Below are 20690 nucleotides of genomic sequence, written 5' to 3'. Positions count from 1 at the left end.
AGACCACCATTTAGTTTTAACACAAGGTAAAAAAAAAAAAAAAAGGATCATCCCATGGGGAAGTAGCAATACAGGTATATTTTATTTCACATTTTATTAGTAGACAGATGGGCAGAAAAAGACAAAATAAACCACTAAAGGGGAAGTCAACACAAAAATGCATCAAGATAATCTTTTCTCATAAGTTAAACTGAAGAAAAACATCTACAATTTCAGCTAAGAAAACTATTAAAGTCAGGTGTGTCCTGCTGGTTTCAGAATAGTTGAAAATTGCATCTGAATTTGTTTAGTTGTAAATGTAAACCTTGTTTATCAGGATGAGAGGGGTGGAAAGTTAATTTTCAGCAGAGTACTATACATTTTCCCTTCCAATCTCTTACTCCATTGCCTCAAACAAGGAAACCAGCAAAGGTAAAGAAGCAAATAATTGCCAAGGAAGGTTTTGGAAAGAAGGAACTACAAAAGTTCGGCTAGTAGAAAAGAACTCTGGAATGATAAGAAAGGAAGGGTGGGGGGAGACTGAGAGAGAAGCCAACAATGGAATCATGATATTATATCTCCAATACAAAAGAGTATTCTAGTGAGGCCTCAATTAGAACCAAAAGAAATCTAAATATGCAGGATTTTTGAGTTTACTTCACACCAAATAATTAGCACAACTGTACTCATGAGGTTTTGGCATAAGCCAGAGACCTCCATCCACTCCCAAAAGAAAAAAGAAACAACACTTAGATACTCAAGTATTTTTTTCCACAGGATATGTTCTCAGGGACAGAAGTCTGGAACCAGCATCTGGGTTTTATAAGTCAGTCTAAACTATCAGAATATCTACCTGCCAATAAATCAACATACCCCTGGCTTCTGGAACTGATTGTACTCTCATCAGAGGCAAACCCAACTTACAATAATATTGCCCTGAAGGGCTGAGAGGTATGACCTCCACTTGGCGCTCTGGCTCCCTGAGTCAACATGCAAGAGGCCAACAGGGTCTAATGGGACAAAGCTGAATAGCACAGCACCTCCCATAGTGCCAAGATGCCTGGCCTACCCTGGGAGTGAGATGCTTTAGCAGTAAGGGGAATGAAAGGCTTTATTTTAGGGCTCTAAGAGAGTCAGACCCAGCTACTGGCTGTAAACTTGTATAGTATAGGACAGGTATGGGGATGGAAGGGGGATAAAAGCAGGGGATGGGGCGGTAAATCAAGAGAATATTGAGAGGCTTTGGCTCCAGAAGGTTTGCAGGGTATCTGGAAGCATTACTTAAGAAGTGTGGGGACCAAAAAGGCTAGTTCCAACATCCTTTAGAGTTTTTACTTGGACAAAATCACAACACTGTCCTATAGAGCTGCTGTGTTCCCTGAATCTGTGGAATCACTAGATTTAAGGGTGCAATTAGCAGCCCGGGCCCTGTGGAGATTACACAAAGATTCTGGGATCAGACTCAACAATATCCCATTAACAACCTCAATGTGTTAGACATTCTCATTTAATAACAGACCAAACTTTAGAGGCCAGAGAGGACTGCTGAGAAATAGCGCATGTTTGAGAGAAAGTTTGAAGAGCAATGAAAACCCTGAGATCAGAAAGGAAGGAGGAGCTATGGAAATAAGCATCAATCACCTACTCTGACCACCCTAGGATCTGTCCTACCCTTGTCCCTAATCTGCCCTTTGGTTCATTCTGAGTGTGACCTAAAGAAGGAGATGACACTGGTGCACAGGGATCTTAAGTAGGACTTCTGTCACCTTGCGGTTACTTTCCTTCTGAAATCTGACTTTATAGCCGGCTTCCTCACTCAGAACACCATGAACTCACATACCTCAATGACAAAAATCACCTACTTGGATGATGAAGGCTGCTGGATCTCAATCTTAATTGAAGCAATACATGATAGAGACCTGGGAATCAAACCTGCAGCAACTGCATGGCTAGAAGATCTAGCCTTGCGTGGCTGGAAACTACCTGCAGTCAACTCCCTTGGTCCTGCCAGAAGAGACAAAAACCCATGGGAAGCTCCATGCACAATTTCTGCTGCACTCCAAAGCCAAAAAGTATATTGAAAGGAGAAAAAAGTCAGAACTGGTCACTCATGTCTCATACATATCCACATTTATCACTATCAGTATAAGCAGCTCAATGAAAACCAAAATCTTAACACATGCATCTAGGATTAATACTGAGTAATTAAAAGTGGCTACTTAAAAAAAAAAAAAAAAAAAACCCACCCCACAGTGAGAGAATAGCTTCGAGGGGAAGGCCATGTTAAGTACAAACAGGTGTCTCCTCTCCCAGTGGCCACCAGTAGTTTTGAGTTTCTCTCAGCAGCATCAACCAAAATTGGCGTGATTTTTAACTTTGTTCTTAACACTAAAAATCCACACTAATTTTTCACTTTTTCCCCACACGCCCCATTCCCTAGTGGGGGGAAAAATAACCCTGCCTTTAAAGAATAAATAGCAACCAAGTGCTTAGTTCTATGTAAAGTATGAATATTTATTTCAGGCTTTAGATTCCCAATCGATTTCAAAAAACAAAATCTGATTTCTCTCCTCAAGAATAGCTGAGACCTCCGTGTTAGGATGATTTCATGAAGGCTTAAGGAGCACATTTCATCAGGCTTAGCATGAAGTAAGTCCCTGATGCCCACTGTATCCTGGTTAGGAAGGGAAACAAAGAAAATTCACCACCATGGGACTTGAATGAATGCATACACACTAATGTAAATGAGCAGCTAAACCTTGGCAAATTTGCTTTTTTTTTTTTAAAGTTTGTTTTGTGGGTTTTTTTTTTTTCCATTTTCTTTTGCTACCCAGTATATGCAGCACTTGTGAACTCCCAACGGTTTCCAGCTTTAAACACATTAATGTCTTGAAAAGGCTAATTCTTCAGGAATCTAAAAACAGAGCAAACGTGTTTTGCTGTGAACATTCTGCAGAGACGAAGTGAGGCGGGAGTTTGGGTTTGGGTTGTTGTTTTTTTTTTGTTTGTTTGTTTTTTGTTTTTGTTTTTTTAAAAAAAAGAATCAATACAGTGATGGAAGGGTAAAGAATGCAAGAATTCAGACATTCTGTGGAGGGTTACTTTCTCTCCATGAAAGGTCCATAAAAAGGAGCAAACTGAGATCCATAAGGGGAGTCAGCAGGAGCTGTGTTTTTTTTTTTTTTCCCCACCCCCAGTGAATAGGTTTTTGTTGAGGGGCCGCTGCTAGGTCCCCACTTGCTCCCCTCCCTTTGGCCTGAGACGGCAGGGCAGTACAGGGGCATCAAAGGAGCACGTCACGACTCCTCGTTCCCAGAATCATCATCATCATAACAGTCGGCATCTTCCTCCTCCTCATCTTCATCATCAATGTCGTCATCATACAAGTCGTCATAAAGCAAATCTGAGCTGTTGTCATTGGAAGGCACTTTAGTTTTGATGCAGTATTCCGCCAGGGTTGTGGGGACCTTCACTCCGTCCTTTTCAGCTTCGGCTTTAGTGGCTGAAACCTGTTTCCTGAAGAGTGAATGACAAGTAGTTTATTGTCTCTGTTTTGAAAATAGATTTATAATTGGCCCCAGTCAAGATTCCTTATCACACTGCTTTTCAAACTCAAGTTACTACCTGAAAGCATCTGATATTATGTATTACACTATATTAAACAGTCTCAACCCATTCGTTATCATTTTGAAGGAAACTTTTAATAATGACTTTTTTGTGTGTGGGGGATAAATATTGACAAGAAGGAAACTTAAACACAGTCATTCTCAAGTATTAATGAGATTAACTAAAATAAATATATTTTTATCATCACCAACCTGACCTAATAAATGTAGCTCAATAATCATCCTAATCTATATTCAGAGTAAAAATGTAATTTTACGCTTACATTCCAAAGTCTTATTATGACCCAGTCTTGGTTCTCACGGTCACATTGCTTTCTCCAATTCTAACATTCAGATGACCCTGGTCCATTTTTTGTGCTTTGAACACATTTAGTTGACTTTCTGTCTGGACTACTAGTTTTCCTGATCTATGTGTTTCTTTTTTGTCATATCTTGACTTAAATTGCATTCAGAGTACCCGCTAACTCCCAGCCCCACATTCTGGGGATTGAATGCAGGGCCACACACATCCTACACAAGTGCTCTATCACTGAGCTACAAACCCAACCCCAGAGACAACCATTTAAATTAGGCATCACTCTCTCACAGCTTCTTGTTATATTCTACTGATCACTATTTTAGTATTTTTTTCTTTTCATGATCTTTTTTGTTCATTCTTCTGTATCTCCCTATCAGAATATAAGCTTCATCAGAGCAGATGTCATACCTTTCTTAGTTACTTCTACTTTCCCAGTGCCTATAACAACCAGGCTAGCATACAACAGGTATGCAATAAATATTTTGATTGAATGAAGAATAGTTTCTATCTACCAAACAAATATAAAAACTTGAGTCATCAAGACGGGGGGGGGGGGGGGGTTTCGAGTAATCCCCAATCAAGACCTCTTTAAGTTCCTCTTTGAATTTTAGTTATGTTGTCATTCCTTACATACTGATATTCCTGAGGCTTCTAGGCTTCAATCTCTGCGCTCTTTAGCCCTAAGACATCTTACCAGTTCCAGGTTTTAACCGATGCTCCCCTTTATACTGATAGTTCCAGCTTACATTTTTTTCAGTGCTATACACACTCAGCAAGAGTGCATTTTTCATTTTCTGTTTGCACAGCCAGTTGTTTTTCCATTTTTCATGAAAAGCATTGGTTTCTAAATCATAAATCCTCCTTTGAAGCTCTGAAGCCTAATTTTTGCAGTTTAGTCCATGGTTTTCTGGTCAATCTCAAATAGAATCATCTCTTACCTACCTCCCTAAAAATCATGAAGTGACACCCTATCTCTTCTGAAATTAAGAACTATTTTTTCTTATCATGACTTCAATGTCCCTTAAAACGTAGTGTTGATCCTGCTTAATTTCCTACTACTACAAATCAAAATTTACATCCAAGCATTGTAAAACTACTTATAATGTCCCTGACATACCATACTGTTATGCGCCTATGTCTTAGTTAAACATGTTTCTGTATCTCTTAAAAGATTTTTCCTTACCCCCCTTTTTTTTAAGCATGAAAAATTTCTGGTTATAAAGCATTATCGTTCCTAGGAACTCTATTGCCTTATATATTCCTTCCAGTGTATCTTGTTTGGGCTTCTATAATTGCACTTATTACTTCATTTGTTTGCAAATGCCAAGTATGAGTTCCCCCTCAGGAGAAAAGCCTGTCATAACCCATCTAGCAGAGTACTCTAAGCTGTTAGATAATAAATGCTGGGGGAAAAACATCATTTATTAACATTTATCAACATTATACAAAGACCAGAAGCATCTTGGGAATATTCATTTGTTCACTTACTGAAACAACGGGCTTCATTCCTGCTCCTCTAAATTTCTATAGGTCCTTGTTATTTATACCAATTATCTTAAACTTTTGGTATGCAACAGTCACTTGGGTGGCTGAGAACTATGGAAACCCAAACTCTATCCTTGAAATCTCACAGCTGTGGTTGAGGGAGGGTCTAAAAGTGATTTCAAAGAGCAGAAAACAGATCTATAGTCACACATTTCTTGGTGTTTTTTTTTTTTGGTCTATTACATGGTATCATGCCAAATAGATTCATAGAGAGGGATTCCATTTGTATAAATTCTAGTAATAACCAAATTCCTAACATTCTACTGTAGAGAAGGACCCTATTTGAAAGTATAAAAATATAATATTATTAAGGGGGGTTGAATATTTTGCACAATTCTTATGTGCTATTATTATAATATTTATTTAGCTGGTGACTGAACCCAGGGACTTGTGTGTCTGAGGCAAGCACTGTACCAACTGAGCTATATCCCCATCCCTATTATGAAAATCTTATGTCTCCCTTAGGGTTGTTATTAGGAAATAAAAGGTTGAGGCTGACACCTTCTATTTTTTATATAGATGAAGAAAACTAAACCAAAAAGTTAATTGATAAATGGTCACAGGACAAGTAGCAGAGCCACAATAGATTCCAAGTCTTCTGGTTCTTATCTAGGTCTTGGCCATGCCATACATTAGTGTTGCTAATAAAGCGGATATCCAGAATATGTACTTGCTACTAGGGCCAAAAATACCAATAAGTTATAGTACTTCATTAATTAGAAAATTGAAAAGAAAATCTTTCATATGCCTGGAATGTCTGGAATACCTTGGGTAATTCCCTAAAATGGCCAGGAAGGAGAGTTTACAAACAATTAGTCAAGAACCTGGAAGCACTAGTTCCTAGAAAATTGAATCTGCTGCACTATTTTTTTTATTGGATGCTCCCTCAATTGCCAAGGTTTAAGTTCAGGAAGTAATTGTCCCTTGCCACACTACAAATCTAATTGTGACAAATTATTCTGGAGTAGGACAGGATATTTAAATTTTATTTAATCCTTGGTTCTTAGCATACACTTTGGTTTGTATGAAGGCTTAAACTAGTCAAACAGAAGGCAGAACAATGTACCTTACCTAATGATTTCAGCATATTCTTTGTCTTTTCCTTTACTGTCCCTCCATTTCCTGAACATAACCGAAGCATCCACATTGGCTGGGGAGAAGGTGTTGGGCTCATTAAGCAGTGAGATTACACTTAACAGAATAGTCCTGAAAATAAGGGAAAAGGGTCAACCATGAATATACATACTCTGTATTCTGCTTTTTTGGAAAGTACAATCCGATCTTAAGTTTTCCTTCCCTTAAAATTTTTCAGACACAATTTATTTGATACTATAATATTTGAGGCCTTTAGGAGATGATCATAAAATTTTGTTTCCAGTACTCAACTGTATGGCTACTATTTGGAGGGAAAGGAACAGGAAATATGTTTCTAGCATAATAGCCATGCTGTGAGGTATAACGGGACTTTGTGGAATGCACAATTTGCATGTTCTAGTTTGCAAAAAGAGCTTTCAAATATCGTGTTAAAAAAATCATAGCCAGGTGTGGTAGCATATACCTGTAAAACCAACTACTCAGGAAGCTGAGGCAGGAGGCTTGTAAGTTTGAGGCCAGCCTGGCCAACTCAGTGAGACAATGTTGTGAAATTAAAATTTCAAAATAGTAGTGTAGGGGGGTGGGCTGGGTTGTGGCTCAGTGGTAGAGCGCTCGCCTCTCACATGAGCCACAACCCAGCCCACCCCCCTACATAAAAACAAATAAATAAAGGTATTGCGTCCAACTACAAATAAAAAATAAATATCTAAAGAAAATAGTAGTGTAGGGGTACTAGGGGTTTAGCTAAATGATTGAGTATAAGTGAAGCATGTAGGAGGTCTTGGGTTTAATCTTAAATAATGAAAAAAAATAAGTATTAGGAAAAAAAGCATAAACAGCTTTAAGGCAATTTTTTCATGGGAAAGGGTAAAAATGATGTTATTCATCCAAATTTTATCATGACCACTTAGAAGATCTGAAAAATAGTATTACGTGTAAATCTTCACACCTATAAGGAAAGGGAAACAAAATATATGCAGAAGAGTAAAAGCAAAGCTTTGACATAGAAAAATAATCCTCTGAATGATGGAAATCTCTATTCAAAAATATTTACCAAGTACCTACTATATGCCAGAGGCACCAAGTAAGATGTTAAATGAGCAATGGTGAGCAAGTTAGATGCCATTCCCGATTTCCTAGGGCTTCTAAGTCTAGTGGGAAATACAAACAGGCAATTTTTACCCAAATATCAAAATTTGACATTTCAATAGTACATCAGGAGGAATAAAATTTCTATTAGAGAAAACCACCAAGGAAACATGCCAGCCTTCAAAACACTCAAATTATTCCTAGGTGCTTTTCTCCTTAAAGCAAGAAAAGTAAGGGAAAATAGTAAATTTCTCCACTTTTTCCTCACTGGTGGGAGGTTAGAGGTGGCTGTTGTTGCAAAATAGGCTTTTGCTCCTGGCTCCAAGAAAAAATAAAGGGAAGGAAACAGGTAATTAGATTTCTGAGTTCCTAAAAAGAGGTAAAGAATTTTGGTATGTGATTATTCAGGATTAATGAAAAGCATTTTCAAAGAAAGAAAACTTTCCCCTCTCTAGTTAAAATCTGTTACAAACTTTTCAGTTAGACTAAGGATAATCCTATAGACTCCTCCTCAGGAACTTTCTTAATTTCTTCAGTAAGTACATTAAAGATATTTAAAGAAAAAGTCATCACTGCTAAAATGGAAAATGACTGATATAACATCATAGAAGTGAAAGAAGAAAATGTGGGCAGAAAATCACATTAGAGTTTCTTCAAAAGACAACAAAATCAGTAAAACAGGATAATGACAAAGCATGGTACAAAGTGGGTGGGAGATATAATACACAGAAGCAAATAACAAAATGGCAAATGTTACTTTCTAGAAATTTCATTTTTTAAAACAATACTTAAAATGGATTGAGGTAGCATGAGTAGTGGCACACATCTTTTCTCGGACATGAGTTTGATCCCCAGCAGTGGAAAAAAAGGTTAAAAAAAAAAAAAAAAGCAGGGGGTGGTATTTTTTAAGGAAGATGGGAAATCAGAATTACATATATAATGCAACAGGTATTACTGTATTTGCTCCCTTTCAACCTATAGACACCAGTTGGTGATATTGGTCTGCTCTCCCTCTGTTGCTAATTACCTGTCAATACAAGCACAACTTTAGTAGGACACAATACGCCCTAGCTCAACAAGTAAGACCTGGCTCAAGGGTCTTCAAGAAAAGTTTTTGTTTATTTGGTTGTGTGTGGATTTTTTTTGTTTTGTCTTTGTTTTTTTTTTGTGTTATGGAAAATCGAGCCCAGGGATGTTTTACCACTAAGCTACAACCCATTCCTTTTGAAGACAGAGTCTCACACTGCTTAGGGCCTCACTAAATTGCTGAGGTTGGCTGCGAATTTGTAATCGCCCTGCCTCAGCCTCCAGAGTTGCTGGGATTCTGCACTGCATTTGCTATGAGCCTATCTTTTTTTTTTTTTCTTTCTTTCTTTCTTTCTTTCTTTTTTCTTTGTTGGTGCCAGGGATTGAAATCAGAGCCTCCTGTATGCTAGGTAAATATACTACCACTAAGCTACATCCCTACCTCTTTTTTATTTCAAGACAGGGTCTAAGTTGTCAAGCATGGCCTTAAACTTGTGATCCTCCTGACTCAGGCTCCTGAGTAGCTGGGATTATAGGCATACACCTGGCTGAGAGATTGTTTCTTTATTTCAAAGATACCTGTCAATATTCAATTCATAAGAGTTGCACTACCAATTTCTCGTTTTTCCAACTGGTCTCAAAGAGATGACATCAAAGAAGAGTATATTTTTAAGCCAATAAACTGCAGGATGTACACCTAAATAGATCCCACAGAAATCTCACCAAAAAGAGGGGACTGGATATAGAAAGAAACTGCAACATTAGCACACTGCCAGTGTATTTCCTGCTGAGAACTATCTTAGCTAGAAGGGGTGGCCAGGACATCCTAACACCAAAGGAGACAAGTTTCAAAATAAAACAGTGTTTAAAGCTTTACACATAAGCCAATCACATAATTTCGCCAGTGCTGACTAATAAAGAGAAAAATGAGATGGCACTTTTACCAACAACAGCTTTAAATCCATAGAATGGTGATGAGATAAATCTCATAAAGCTAAATCAATGGGAAAACAACAATTTTCTTTCTTCAAAGGAGGCAAGGCAGGAGAACTAGTAAGTGTTGTTTAAGTGGTGGTCCCAATATAAAGGATCATGTGATCCATTCTGTGAGTGGTTGGGAAGGTTTTGTGATGGGATAGAAATTTTACTTGTCTTACCATCTTAAGTCAGGAAAGTTCAATTTTTTGCAGGATTGAAGATTGCTGTTTCTCCTCAGTGTACACATATACCCTTCCAAGGCAGCATGTGAGGAAAGGAGGACTTTTTTTGGGGGGTCGGGGTACTGGGAATTGAATTCAAGGGCATTTTACCACTAAACTACACCCTCAGGCTCTTTTTAGTTTGTTTTTAGACAATGTCTCAACAGATTGCTGAAGCTAGTCTTGAACTTGTTTTCCTCCTGGCTGTCAACTCCAGAACTGCTGAGATGACCAGAATGTGCCACAGCACCCTGCAAAAATCATTCTTAAAACACCTAAGATTATATTATTTTCTGTGTCTGTCTGTCCGTCCGTCCGTCTCCCGCCACCACCACCCCCTGGGCTTAGTTTCTTTAAAACAAAAAATTTTTTTTGTAGTTATAGATGCTCAAAATGCCTTTATTTTATTTTTTAGTTTTATGTGGTGCTGAGGATTGAACCCAGTGCCTCATGTACACTAGGCAAGCACTTTGCCACTTTGAGCTACAGCCCCAGCCCCACACTTTTCACTTTTATTGACCTACCATAATTTCTGGTTGACTTGTAGAGAAGTGAGGCCCAATTCTCTGGCAACAAAAGGGAACACTACATACTGTTGCTTCCACTTATTATACTGACTTTCAATTCTACTCTGACCTTTCTAATTTATCCGGGGTCCTTTTAATAGCTCAGTCCTGCTCTTTTAAAGGAAAGACCAGTAACACTAGAAGATGACCCAGTTAAAACTCATTCACATTTCTAAGTGGAAGAGGGATTTAAAGAGGACATGATGACAAAGAAGCCAGCTGTAACTAGAAAAATGTGGCAGCTACTTGTAAAATACAGTAGGTTCAACTGGTATAGTTACTAGAAACAACATTTCTTAATGCTTCTAAAGCAACTAAGAAATTTAACTGCTGTGCAATGTTGTAACTACTGCTGACTGATGTATTCCTGAGAATACAAAGAAGGAATGAGAATCTCAGATTTAAAAGCATAAAAATTTTAAAATGGAGTATTTTAGTTTAAAAAATAAAAATTTTAAATACACAAAATATGTATGCATGCAAAGAAAGAAACTGGCACGTTGATGTCAGTGGCATATAATGTGGAAAAATTAAGGAAGTAAGCAAATAAAATAACCCTGGTCCAGAGCCAGGCTTAAAAGAGCCCTAGGGCTACTACAGCTGTTTCCTGGCCTTACCTACTCTGTCATCCAATGCTTGGGGCATTCCTGGTGCTCTGCCATTTCAATGAGTTATAGAAAAGACCCAAGAAGAAAATTTCCTACCCTACTCCTGAAAGAGACCCTTCTGCATGAAACAGTAGCTGCTGGACTGGATTTATCAATCTAATCCTGCCAAGACCACTTTCCAATCCTAGAGTCAACATTAAGAATGACAAATACTTCCAGAGATGGTACCTCAGACAAAGCATTTGTGAACTCTAACGGCAAGGTCCACCCCTACCCCCAAATTCTCCCACTTACTTATAGACAGAACACAGATTAAGGTGTGTATTGTTTCCACAGCTCCGGCTGTAGCTCAGTGGCAAAAGGTATGTGGTGCTGTATACTTCTAATCAGACATGGGTCAGCATCAGGGACCCATACTGCCCACAACCCCAATCTTCTGCTGCCTAATGCCTACTATTAAAACTTTCCAATTCCATAAGGACAGATCAGCACCACCTCCCTTCCCACAAGATGTCTGGATCCAGGCTTCACCTGGAAGGTAGGAAACAAATGAGTAGCTAGATGAATTTTTGAATCCTTACTATTCTAACATCTTTTTTTCTCTGGTCAACAACTGTTATTACTCACAAGGTCTTCTGATACAGATTGTATTTCTTTAGGCTACAAAAGCCCTCAGAGTGTTCCTTTATTTTACAAATGTGTCCACTTAGGTGCTGAATGACAGTCTTGAGTAAAAGTGGTCAGGGAGAAGTACAAACACTTGAGAATATGAAACCACTTTCAGATACCAGTGCCATGCAGAGGCCAAGACCTCAAAGAGATCAACTGAGGGCTGGGGATATGGCTTAAGCGGTAGCCCGCTCACTTGGCATGCAATGGGTGCTGGGTTCGATCCTCAGCACCACATAAAAATAAAGAGGTTGTGTCCACAGAAAACTAAAAAATAAATATTAAAAAATTTTCTTTCTCAAAATAAATAAATAAATAGAGATCCAACTGAATGCCATGCTAACTCCTTTGCTATCTTGCTATACAGCTACCCAAAAATTGGATAATGGAGTCTATAACCTTTATTCAGACAAACTGAAGAAGAAAAAGCTGCCTGTCTACATTGTAAATCTTGCCTCTTAACATTTCAGTGCCATAAATGACCTGCAAAAAAAAAAAAAAAGATAATTTACTGTCTTTTTTTTTTTTAATTTTTTTTTTTAAGGAGAGAGAGAGAGAGAGAGAGAGAGAGAATTTTTAATATTTATTTTTTAGTTCTTGGCGGACACAACATCTTTGTTGGTATGTGGTGCTGAGGATTGAACCCGGGCCGCACGCATGCCAGGCGAGCGCGCTACCGCTTGAGCCACATCCCCAGCCCATAATTTACTGTCTTAAGACCACCTTGGGGCTGAGGTGTGGCCCGGTGATAGAGCACTTGCCTACTATGAGTGACACCCTGCAGAAGTATCACAAGTTCAAGGCTAGCTTCAGCAACTTAGCAGGTCCTAAGCAACTTAGTGAGAAAGTGTCTCAAAATTTTTAAAAAGGTGCTGACAAAGTAGCTCACTGGCTCCCATGGGTCCAAGCACCAGTATCCCCCCACCCCCCTTCCCCCAACACAAACACACACACACACACACACACACACACACACAATAAAGGAAAGAAAGAAAAGAAAAAGACCTTTGGGGTGATTCCGAGATAACCTGTTATAGTTGTGAAGCCTCTAAACAAAAAAGACATAAAGGCAGAGAAAGTAGTTCCTGTGGTGTTTTGGAAGAATGTCCCTAAATCCGGGCTCAAGGAGCCTGTGGGCCCAGGGAGAAAAAACTATGCTGGTACCAAAATGCAAAGGACAATTTCAGAGGGGCAGATTAATATGAAAAGTATCCTCTGTCAAAGAACTAGGTTAATTTGGCTTAGCTTACAAATATTAAGATCAGACAATGCAAATGACAGAGTCTGTATATTTTAATCAAGGAGAAAAAAGTCTTGAATTCCTGTGGGCAGCAGCAATACATTTTCTAGGGACGAAAGCAATGACAAAATCCTTGTTTAGGGCTTTGTATGTGAAAAAAGGAGAGGTTTGTTTTCTAGGGGAGATGTTTAAGTATTTCATTCAACATTCAACCTCCAAAAAACAATCAAGCTGGGCAAGGTGATGCATGTCTGTAATCCCAGCAACTGCTGAAGCGGGATTACCACAAATTAGAGGCCAGACTGGACAACTGAACCTCATCTCAAACTCAAAAATACAAGGGGCTGGGAAGTAGCTTAGTTGTGAAGTATCATTAGCTTCAGTCCCCAGTACTGCAAAACAAAACAAAAATTAGAATCACTAGTATCTTAGATAAGCCTGCCCCCTTTTTTTGGTCCAAATGTTCAACAAATCTTCCAAAATTTTTCTATAAACCTTTCATACAATCTCCCCTTATCCTTGGGGGTGTTTATGGTTTATATATGAGGTGTCCCTCCAAAAGCTGATGTGTGATACAATGAAACAAAGTTCACAGTGGAATGATTGAGTTATGAGAGCCTTAACCTAATCAGAGCATTTGATCCTTTACAGGGATCAATTGGGCAGGTAGGGTGTGGCCGGAAGAGGATGTCACCCAGAGTGAGCCTTTGGGTATGTTTATATTTTGGATTTCATGATTAGAAGTCTCTGTGTGTTTCTTGGTGGTCACGTCCTGAGTTACTTTCCTCCACCACACTCTTCCTACCATGATGTTTTGCCACACCTTAGACACAGATCTATGGACTGAGACCTTTTAAATCATGAGACCCAAATAAACTTTTCCTCCTCTAAAATTGTTTCGGTTGGTTCTTTTGGTCACAGCAATGAAAAAGCTGACTAATAGAGGAGTTATGTTCCAAGAGCCCCCCCCCCCCTGCAGTGTATCTTGAAACTGCAGACAGTACCAAACCCTAGATATATACTGGTTTTCATATATATATATATCTGTGATAAAATTTAATTCACAAATTAGGTAGAGTAAGAGATTAACAATATCTGATATTAAAATGGAACAATTATAACATATACAATAATAAAAGTTATGTGAATGTGGTCTGTGTCAAAACATCTCACTTTATTTTCACCTTTTCCCTTTAAAGAAGCACTTTATAGTTTTCTTCTCTTGGGCATACCTCCCCCTTCCCCAAATCACTCTCTTGTGTTTTGGGTTCAAGTAAACTAAGAGTTAATTTGAACACAAGCAGTGCAAATCCACAACATGACAACTAATACTACAAGTATTACTAAGTGACTAACAGGTAAGTAGCGCACACAGCCTGGATATACTTAACAAAGGCTGACTCACATCCCAGGCAAGAGGAGGAGGAGGAGGATATTACTCAGAATGGGATACAGTTTAAAACTTAGGAATTGTTTATTTCTGGAATTTTCCATTTAATATATTTTCAGACTGTGGTTGACTATGAGTAATTGAAACTGTAAAAAGTATAACCAGAGACGTGAGGAAATAGTGGGAGACTACTCTGGACTACCTCCCTGTTAAATTATACTGTCAAAATATATTGGCTGTCATATGTGGTGTGGCACACATGTAATTTCAGTGATGCGGGATGCTGAGGCAGAAAAATCTGAAGTTTCAGGCCAGCCTTGGCAATTTACCAAGACTCTGTCTCAAAATAAAAAGATTTAAAAGGGCTGGGGATGCAGGTCCTTGGCAGAATGCCTCTGGGTTCAATCACCAGTACTGCAAAAATTACTTCTGAAGGCATAGTGCTCTCTCATAAGCATGTTCCTGAATGAACTTAAAGTGGAATAAATAAAACTCAGAACTTTCATTTTTTTACAGTACTAAGGATTGAACGTAGGGACACTTTACATTAGAGCTTCATCCCTTTTCATTTTATTTTATTTTATTTTTAAATTTTGAGACAGGGTCTCACTAAGTTACTCAGGCTGGCCTCTAACTTGTGATCCTCCCAAGTACCTGGGATCATACCATACGGTGCTCAGAATTTTCAATATTTACTTAAATCCAATGATTAAAGTCTTAAGATGTGCTCATATATGCATCATTTGCTAGATGGTACTTTTAAAAGTACATTTTATATTACAAAATATCTAAAATAAAATTCTGAAAAAATTACCTTAGTTATTTTCATGTATTTAGCAACTTAGTTAAATTCTGTACTACATAAAGTGAACTGTTTGTGATATAGGCATCTAACAACTGTCTCCCAACAGCCAAAATAAATTTATTTGAGGAATTAAGAAATGAATTTTTGGCTAACATATAGAAAATGATTACTTCATATCTGTACAACAAAAAACTCCATAGAAAAATAGCAATGAGGGGCTGGGGCTATAGCTCAGTGGTCAAGCACTTGCCTCACAAGTGAGGCACTGGGTTGGATCCTCTGCATCACATAAAAATAAATATACTATGTGTTCATCTACAACATTAAAAAAAATAGCAATGACCCCACTCAGCTAGATAATAGGCACCATTCTAATGGCTTTACATGGATTATTCATTTAATTTTTTCATCAGTCAACTGAGGTAGATATTATTCTTGGCTTTCAGATAACAGAATCTGAAATGTTAAATCATTAGAAATAGATTACTAATAAAGCCTAGTGTTTTACAAGTCCATCTCTTACAATTAAAAACTATTCCTAATTATTCACTTAGAAAAAAAATCAGAAAAGAATCTGTCAGAAAAAGTATAAAATGTAGAAGAAATGTTAAGACAATATTTAGACAAGAGACACATAATTATTATTTACTGGAACACAAATAATAAGACAAATATGAAGCTGAAATCTCTAAAAAAAAATCATCCAAAACTAACATTTCATTAATTTATAGTTTAAGAAGAGTTTTCCTGTTTCATGCAAAAATCTCTTAATATAAGAGATGTTCTCCAGTACAGTGGAGAACATCCTTATTCCTGGCATTTCAGAGACTAAGATTGGAAGGGCTATTTGAGCCCAGGAGTTTCAGATCAGTGTAGGGATCACACAAGACCCTATCTCAAAACAAGCAAACAAACATTAGCATGAATATAATGTGGTTAAAATGTGCATTATTTTAAACAGATTCAGCTCATATTAGAGAAGCAATTTCAAAAAGGTATACACCTCACACTTCTTTCATGTCATCAGATAAATAATGAAAAATAGTGCAAAAAAGCATAATCATTTATGTTTATTCTAGCTTCACACATGGTACTACTGATATCTGAAGAGATCAATTCAAGATTCAGAGAATGGTAAAGAAAATGAAGTTTACAATTTTATTAGTCCATAAATAAGCAAAACATTGAAAAATACCTAAATCCAAACTGTAGAAAACAAAGTACTATTATGTTAAATGAACCAAAGACTAAGTTGGGGAAATAATATTACTAAAAGCACAGGATAACACCCAAGATACCAAAATCTATGGATGTTTAAATCCCTTACATAAAATGGCATAGTATTTGCATATAACCTGTGTACATTCTTTCATATATTTTAAACCATCTCTAGATTTTTATAATACTTAATATAATGTAAATGTTAGCTTTACTGTATGGTTTAGAAATAATAAAAAGAAAAAAGTCCATTTCTATTCAATACAGATGAGTTCTTTTTTTCCCCAAAATATTTCTGATCCACAGTTGTTTGAATCCACAGATATAGAGGGCTAACTGTATGTATTTAACACAACAAAACTAGAAAGACAGGGTGCCAGAAATTAAGAGATGACTCGAGGGCTGGGGATGTGGCTCAAGAAGTAGCGCACTCGCCTGGCATACGCGGGGCCCTGGGTTCAATCCTCAGCATCGTATAAAAATAAAAAAATAAAGATGTTGTGTCCACCGAAAACTGAAAAATAAATTAAAAAAAAAAAAAAAAGGAGATGACTCGACACCAGAAAAGTATGTTCCCACTGATACTCTGGCACATCAAGGATTTATTAAGCTTTGGAGATAGGCCCTAATTGTTAGGTCCACAAGGAGTTAGAAAATATGAATTTGAGTTAAGCTGAAAAGTAAACCCCTGATTTGGACAGCTATATTACTTTCCTAAAGCTGCCATAACAAAGGACCACAAAGTGGGTGGCTTAAAACAACAGTGACTTCAGTCTCAGCTCTGAAGAATAGGTTCAAAATCAAAGTGTTGGTGCGGCCAGGCCATGTGCTCCACGAAATACGTAGGGAACAACTGTTTCTTTTTTCCTTCTAGCTTCTGGTGTTTGCAATCAATAATCAACATTCCCCAGCTTATAAATCCATTCCCTCCAATCTCTGTACTCCAACATATCTTTTGTGTGGATACAACATCAGTAGCAGAGGGCAGAAAGGAGCCAATGAAAAACTGAACCCACAAATACAGTTCAGAGGGCTGGGGCTGTAGCCCAGTAGTAAAGCACTTGCCTCACATGTGTGAAGCACTGGGTTTGATCCTCAGCACCACATAAAAATAAATAACAATACTGTGTGTTCACCTACAACTAAATAAATATTTTTAAAAGAAAATACCGTTCAGAAAAGCTCTCACAAAATGAAACAAAAAGAAAATCAAGTCATCTATGCTGGGTAGAAAAGGATGGCAAACGGTAATAAAACTTTCAAAGGCAACAATCAAAACAGAGGAGTTGGAGTTGTAATTCAATGGTAGAGCACTTGCCTAGCATGTGTGAGGCACTGGGTTCAATCATCAGCACCACATTAAAAACAAATAAATAAAACAAAAGTATGGGGGGGGGGGCAGAAATGCCTGTGATGCGATGCCTCCATTGTCACACGGTCATGTTTGTCTTTGTGTGTGTCTTCTTTCTTTTTAGGGCTCTTCTTTTGAAGCTCTGTCTTCTTTAAAAGGACATCTATAGTATTGGATTATGGACCTATTCTACTCTAGTATGCACTTCAAGGAATTACATATAAAATTAGATTATTTCCAAATAAAATCAAATTCTGAGGTACTAGCAGTTAGGACTTAATCATCTTTCTGGGGACACAATTCAACCCCATAGTAGTCCACCTTGCTGGCTGTCCAAAAATCACGTCCTTTCTACATGCAAAATACTTTCCCTGGTACAAACACTCTCAAAATTCTTAACACTTTTGGCATTAAATTTAAACTGCAAGTTTCCATCTAAATACCATAAATGCAATGTCCCAAATTTTATCATCTGAAATAATTTATGGGTAAGAACTAGGGTATGATTCACCCTAGGGCAAAATTCCTCTCCATCTGTAACCCTGTGAGATAAAACAATAAATTATCTGCTTCAAAAATACAACATTAGAAAGGTATAGGACAGATTTTTCTCTTATACAAGGGAAAAATCAGAAAAAAGGAATTGTAGGTCACAAACAAATCCAAACCTAGCATGGTAAATTCTATTACCTTTCAAGGCCTGAGAAAATCCCCTGGACTGCACACTCTGTCCTCTGGGCTCTAAGTACAACCCCACCCTTTTGGACTTGAGTAGTTTATCAGCTCTCTGAAACCAATAAGGAAGTGGCCTATCTCCAAGGCTACCATTGCCTTCTCTCTGAGGACCATTTCCTAGCTTCTAGATGCATCGCTCCAAGCTCTGCCTCTAAGCTTTTACTACCATAAAACCTTTCCCTTCCCCTTTTGTATCTACTTGTCTTCTTCCTCCTCCTCTTCTTCTTCTTTTTTTTTTTTTTTTTTTTTTTTTTGGTACTGATGCTCCAACTCTAGGGCACTCAACCACTGAGTTACATCCCCAGCCCTATTTTGTATTTTATTTAGAGATAGGGTCTCACTGAGTTTCTTAGCGCCTCACTTTTACTGAGGCTGGATTTGAACTCGTAATCCAGCCCTTGTCCTCTTCTTTTTTTAAATGTATGTTTTAGATGTTGATAGATCTTTTTTTATTTTATTCATTTATTTATATGTGGTGCTGAGAATCAAACCCAATGCCTTGCACATGCTAGGAAACTGCTCTACCACTGAACCACAACCCCTGCCCCCTTGTTCTCTTCTTAATGAACACAAATCATACTGTATTAAAGACCCATCGTTACTAGGCAGGCTGGTATATGCCTGTAAACCCAGAGACTCAGAAGGCTGAGGCAGGGGGATGGCAAGTTCAAGACTAACCTTAGCAATTTAGCAGGGCACTAAGCAATTTAGCCACACCCCGTCTTAAAATAAGGGAAAAAAGGTAGGTAGGGAGGAAGGGGTGTGTGTGTGTGTGTGTGTGTGTGTCCCCGGGGTGGTTATTGAGAACACAGCTCAGTGGTAAAGGTTTCAATCCTCAGTGAACACTTCCTCAAAAAAGGACCCACCTTTCTATACCGCAGCCTCATTTTAATTAACTTTAATTACATCTGCAATTGATCTATTTCTAAATAAGGTCATGCTGTAAGGGGTAAGGACTTCAATGAATCGTTTTTGGGGAAAACAATTCAGCCTGTAACAGTGGCAGATGGCAGAAAAGACCTAGAGAAAAACTGATTCCACAAATATGGGTCACCTATGAGGGGTAGTAAGGAGGGAAAACAGGGTAGCCAAGCTTTTTTACATCAATAATCAACACAGATTAATGCCTATAATATTATTGAAGAAAGACATTTTGATTCTGAAATCTTATACCAAATGTCATTTAAAGAACAATGGCACTGGCTCCATGGCATACACTTATAATCCCAGCAACTCTGGAAGTGAAGCAGGAGAATCACAAACCCAAAGCTAGTCTCAGCAACTCATCGAGTCCCTAAGCAACTTAGTAAGACCTTGTCTCAAAACAAAAAATAAAACAGGCTGAGGGTGTGGCTCAATAGTTGAGCACTTCTGGGTTTAATCCCCTGTATGGGGGGTGGGGGGCGAGGGAGTATAATGGCAAAACAGGTTAGACACGTAGCTCAGTGACCTGCTAAGCATGTGCAACGTCACAGGTTCTATCCCCAGTTCTGCAAAACAACATAAGCATGTGTGCACACACGTGCGAGCGCACACACACACACATACAAGCACAAAACATTCTGAATATGAAAAGACTCGTAATGTTGGCTACCACAAAGTATGTTTGCAGAAGTTACCACTAAGACAAGTTCAGCTAGATAACAGATCACGAGAGTAAAACAATAGACAGCAGTGAATCAATTTAACAGGAGAAATAAGAATAAATTAGGATAATGCTACAGAGTAATATAAACCAAAATCTTATAATGCTGACTGTAAAGAAAGAATTACATTTATACATTGCTGGGCATTGGTATGCTCATTACATTTTGCTTAATATCTGAGCACTGATATATAATTTTATGCAGAAAACTCAAGTAACAGATATAAGTAAAGTAAAAGACATAAACAAAAAATAAAAGGGGCTGGGGATGCAGCTCAGTGGTAGACTACCACTGGACACTGTGTTAATACCCAGACCACCAAATAAAATAAAAATTTTAAAAACAGTTGCCTAAGAAGAGAGGATTAATCAATATAATGTGTCATAATGCATGGGATCCTGGAGTATAAAAGTTACATTGGTAAAAGCTAAGGAAATGGGGAAGGGGGGTGTGTGGCAATGGCACATGCTGTGATCCCAGCCACTGAGGAGGCTAAGGCAGAGGATCACAAGTTTGAGGGCAGCTTGGGCAAATTAGTGACTCTGCCTTAAAAAATAAAGTAAGTCTGGAGATGTAGCTTAGTGGTAGAGCACCTACATGGGTTC

General features: G+C 38.0%; 1 protein-coding gene across 1 annotated transcript in view; it reads right to left on the bottom strand.

Moving 5' to 3' along the window:
• Positions 1-53: 53 nt before the first annotated feature.
• Positions 54-20690, bottom strand: part of Ube2r2 (ubiquitin conjugating enzyme E2 R2) — a 104798-nt gene continuing 84161 nt past the window's right edge. The window contains exons 4-5 of the mRNA XM_026387938.2: positions 6520-6654; positions 54-3495 (exon numbers count right to left, since the gene is read on the bottom strand). Of these exons, the coding sequence (XP_026243723.1) occupies positions 3276-3495; positions 6520-6654 (355 nt within the window). The 3' untranslated portion in view covers positions 54-3275. The remainder of the gene's footprint in view (positions 3496-6519; positions 6655-20690) is intronic.

This window comes from Urocitellus parryii, chromosome 4 (assembly GCF_045843805.1).
Source record: "Urocitellus parryii isolate mUroPar1 chromosome 4, mUroPar1.hap1, whole genome shotgun sequence".
In the NCBI taxonomy this organism is placed as follows: domain Eukaryota; kingdom Metazoa; phylum Chordata; class Mammalia; order Rodentia; family Sciuridae; genus Urocitellus; species Urocitellus parryii.
Note: the sequence above shows the minus strand (reverse complement) of the source record. Positions and strands in the feature narration are given on the sequence as shown.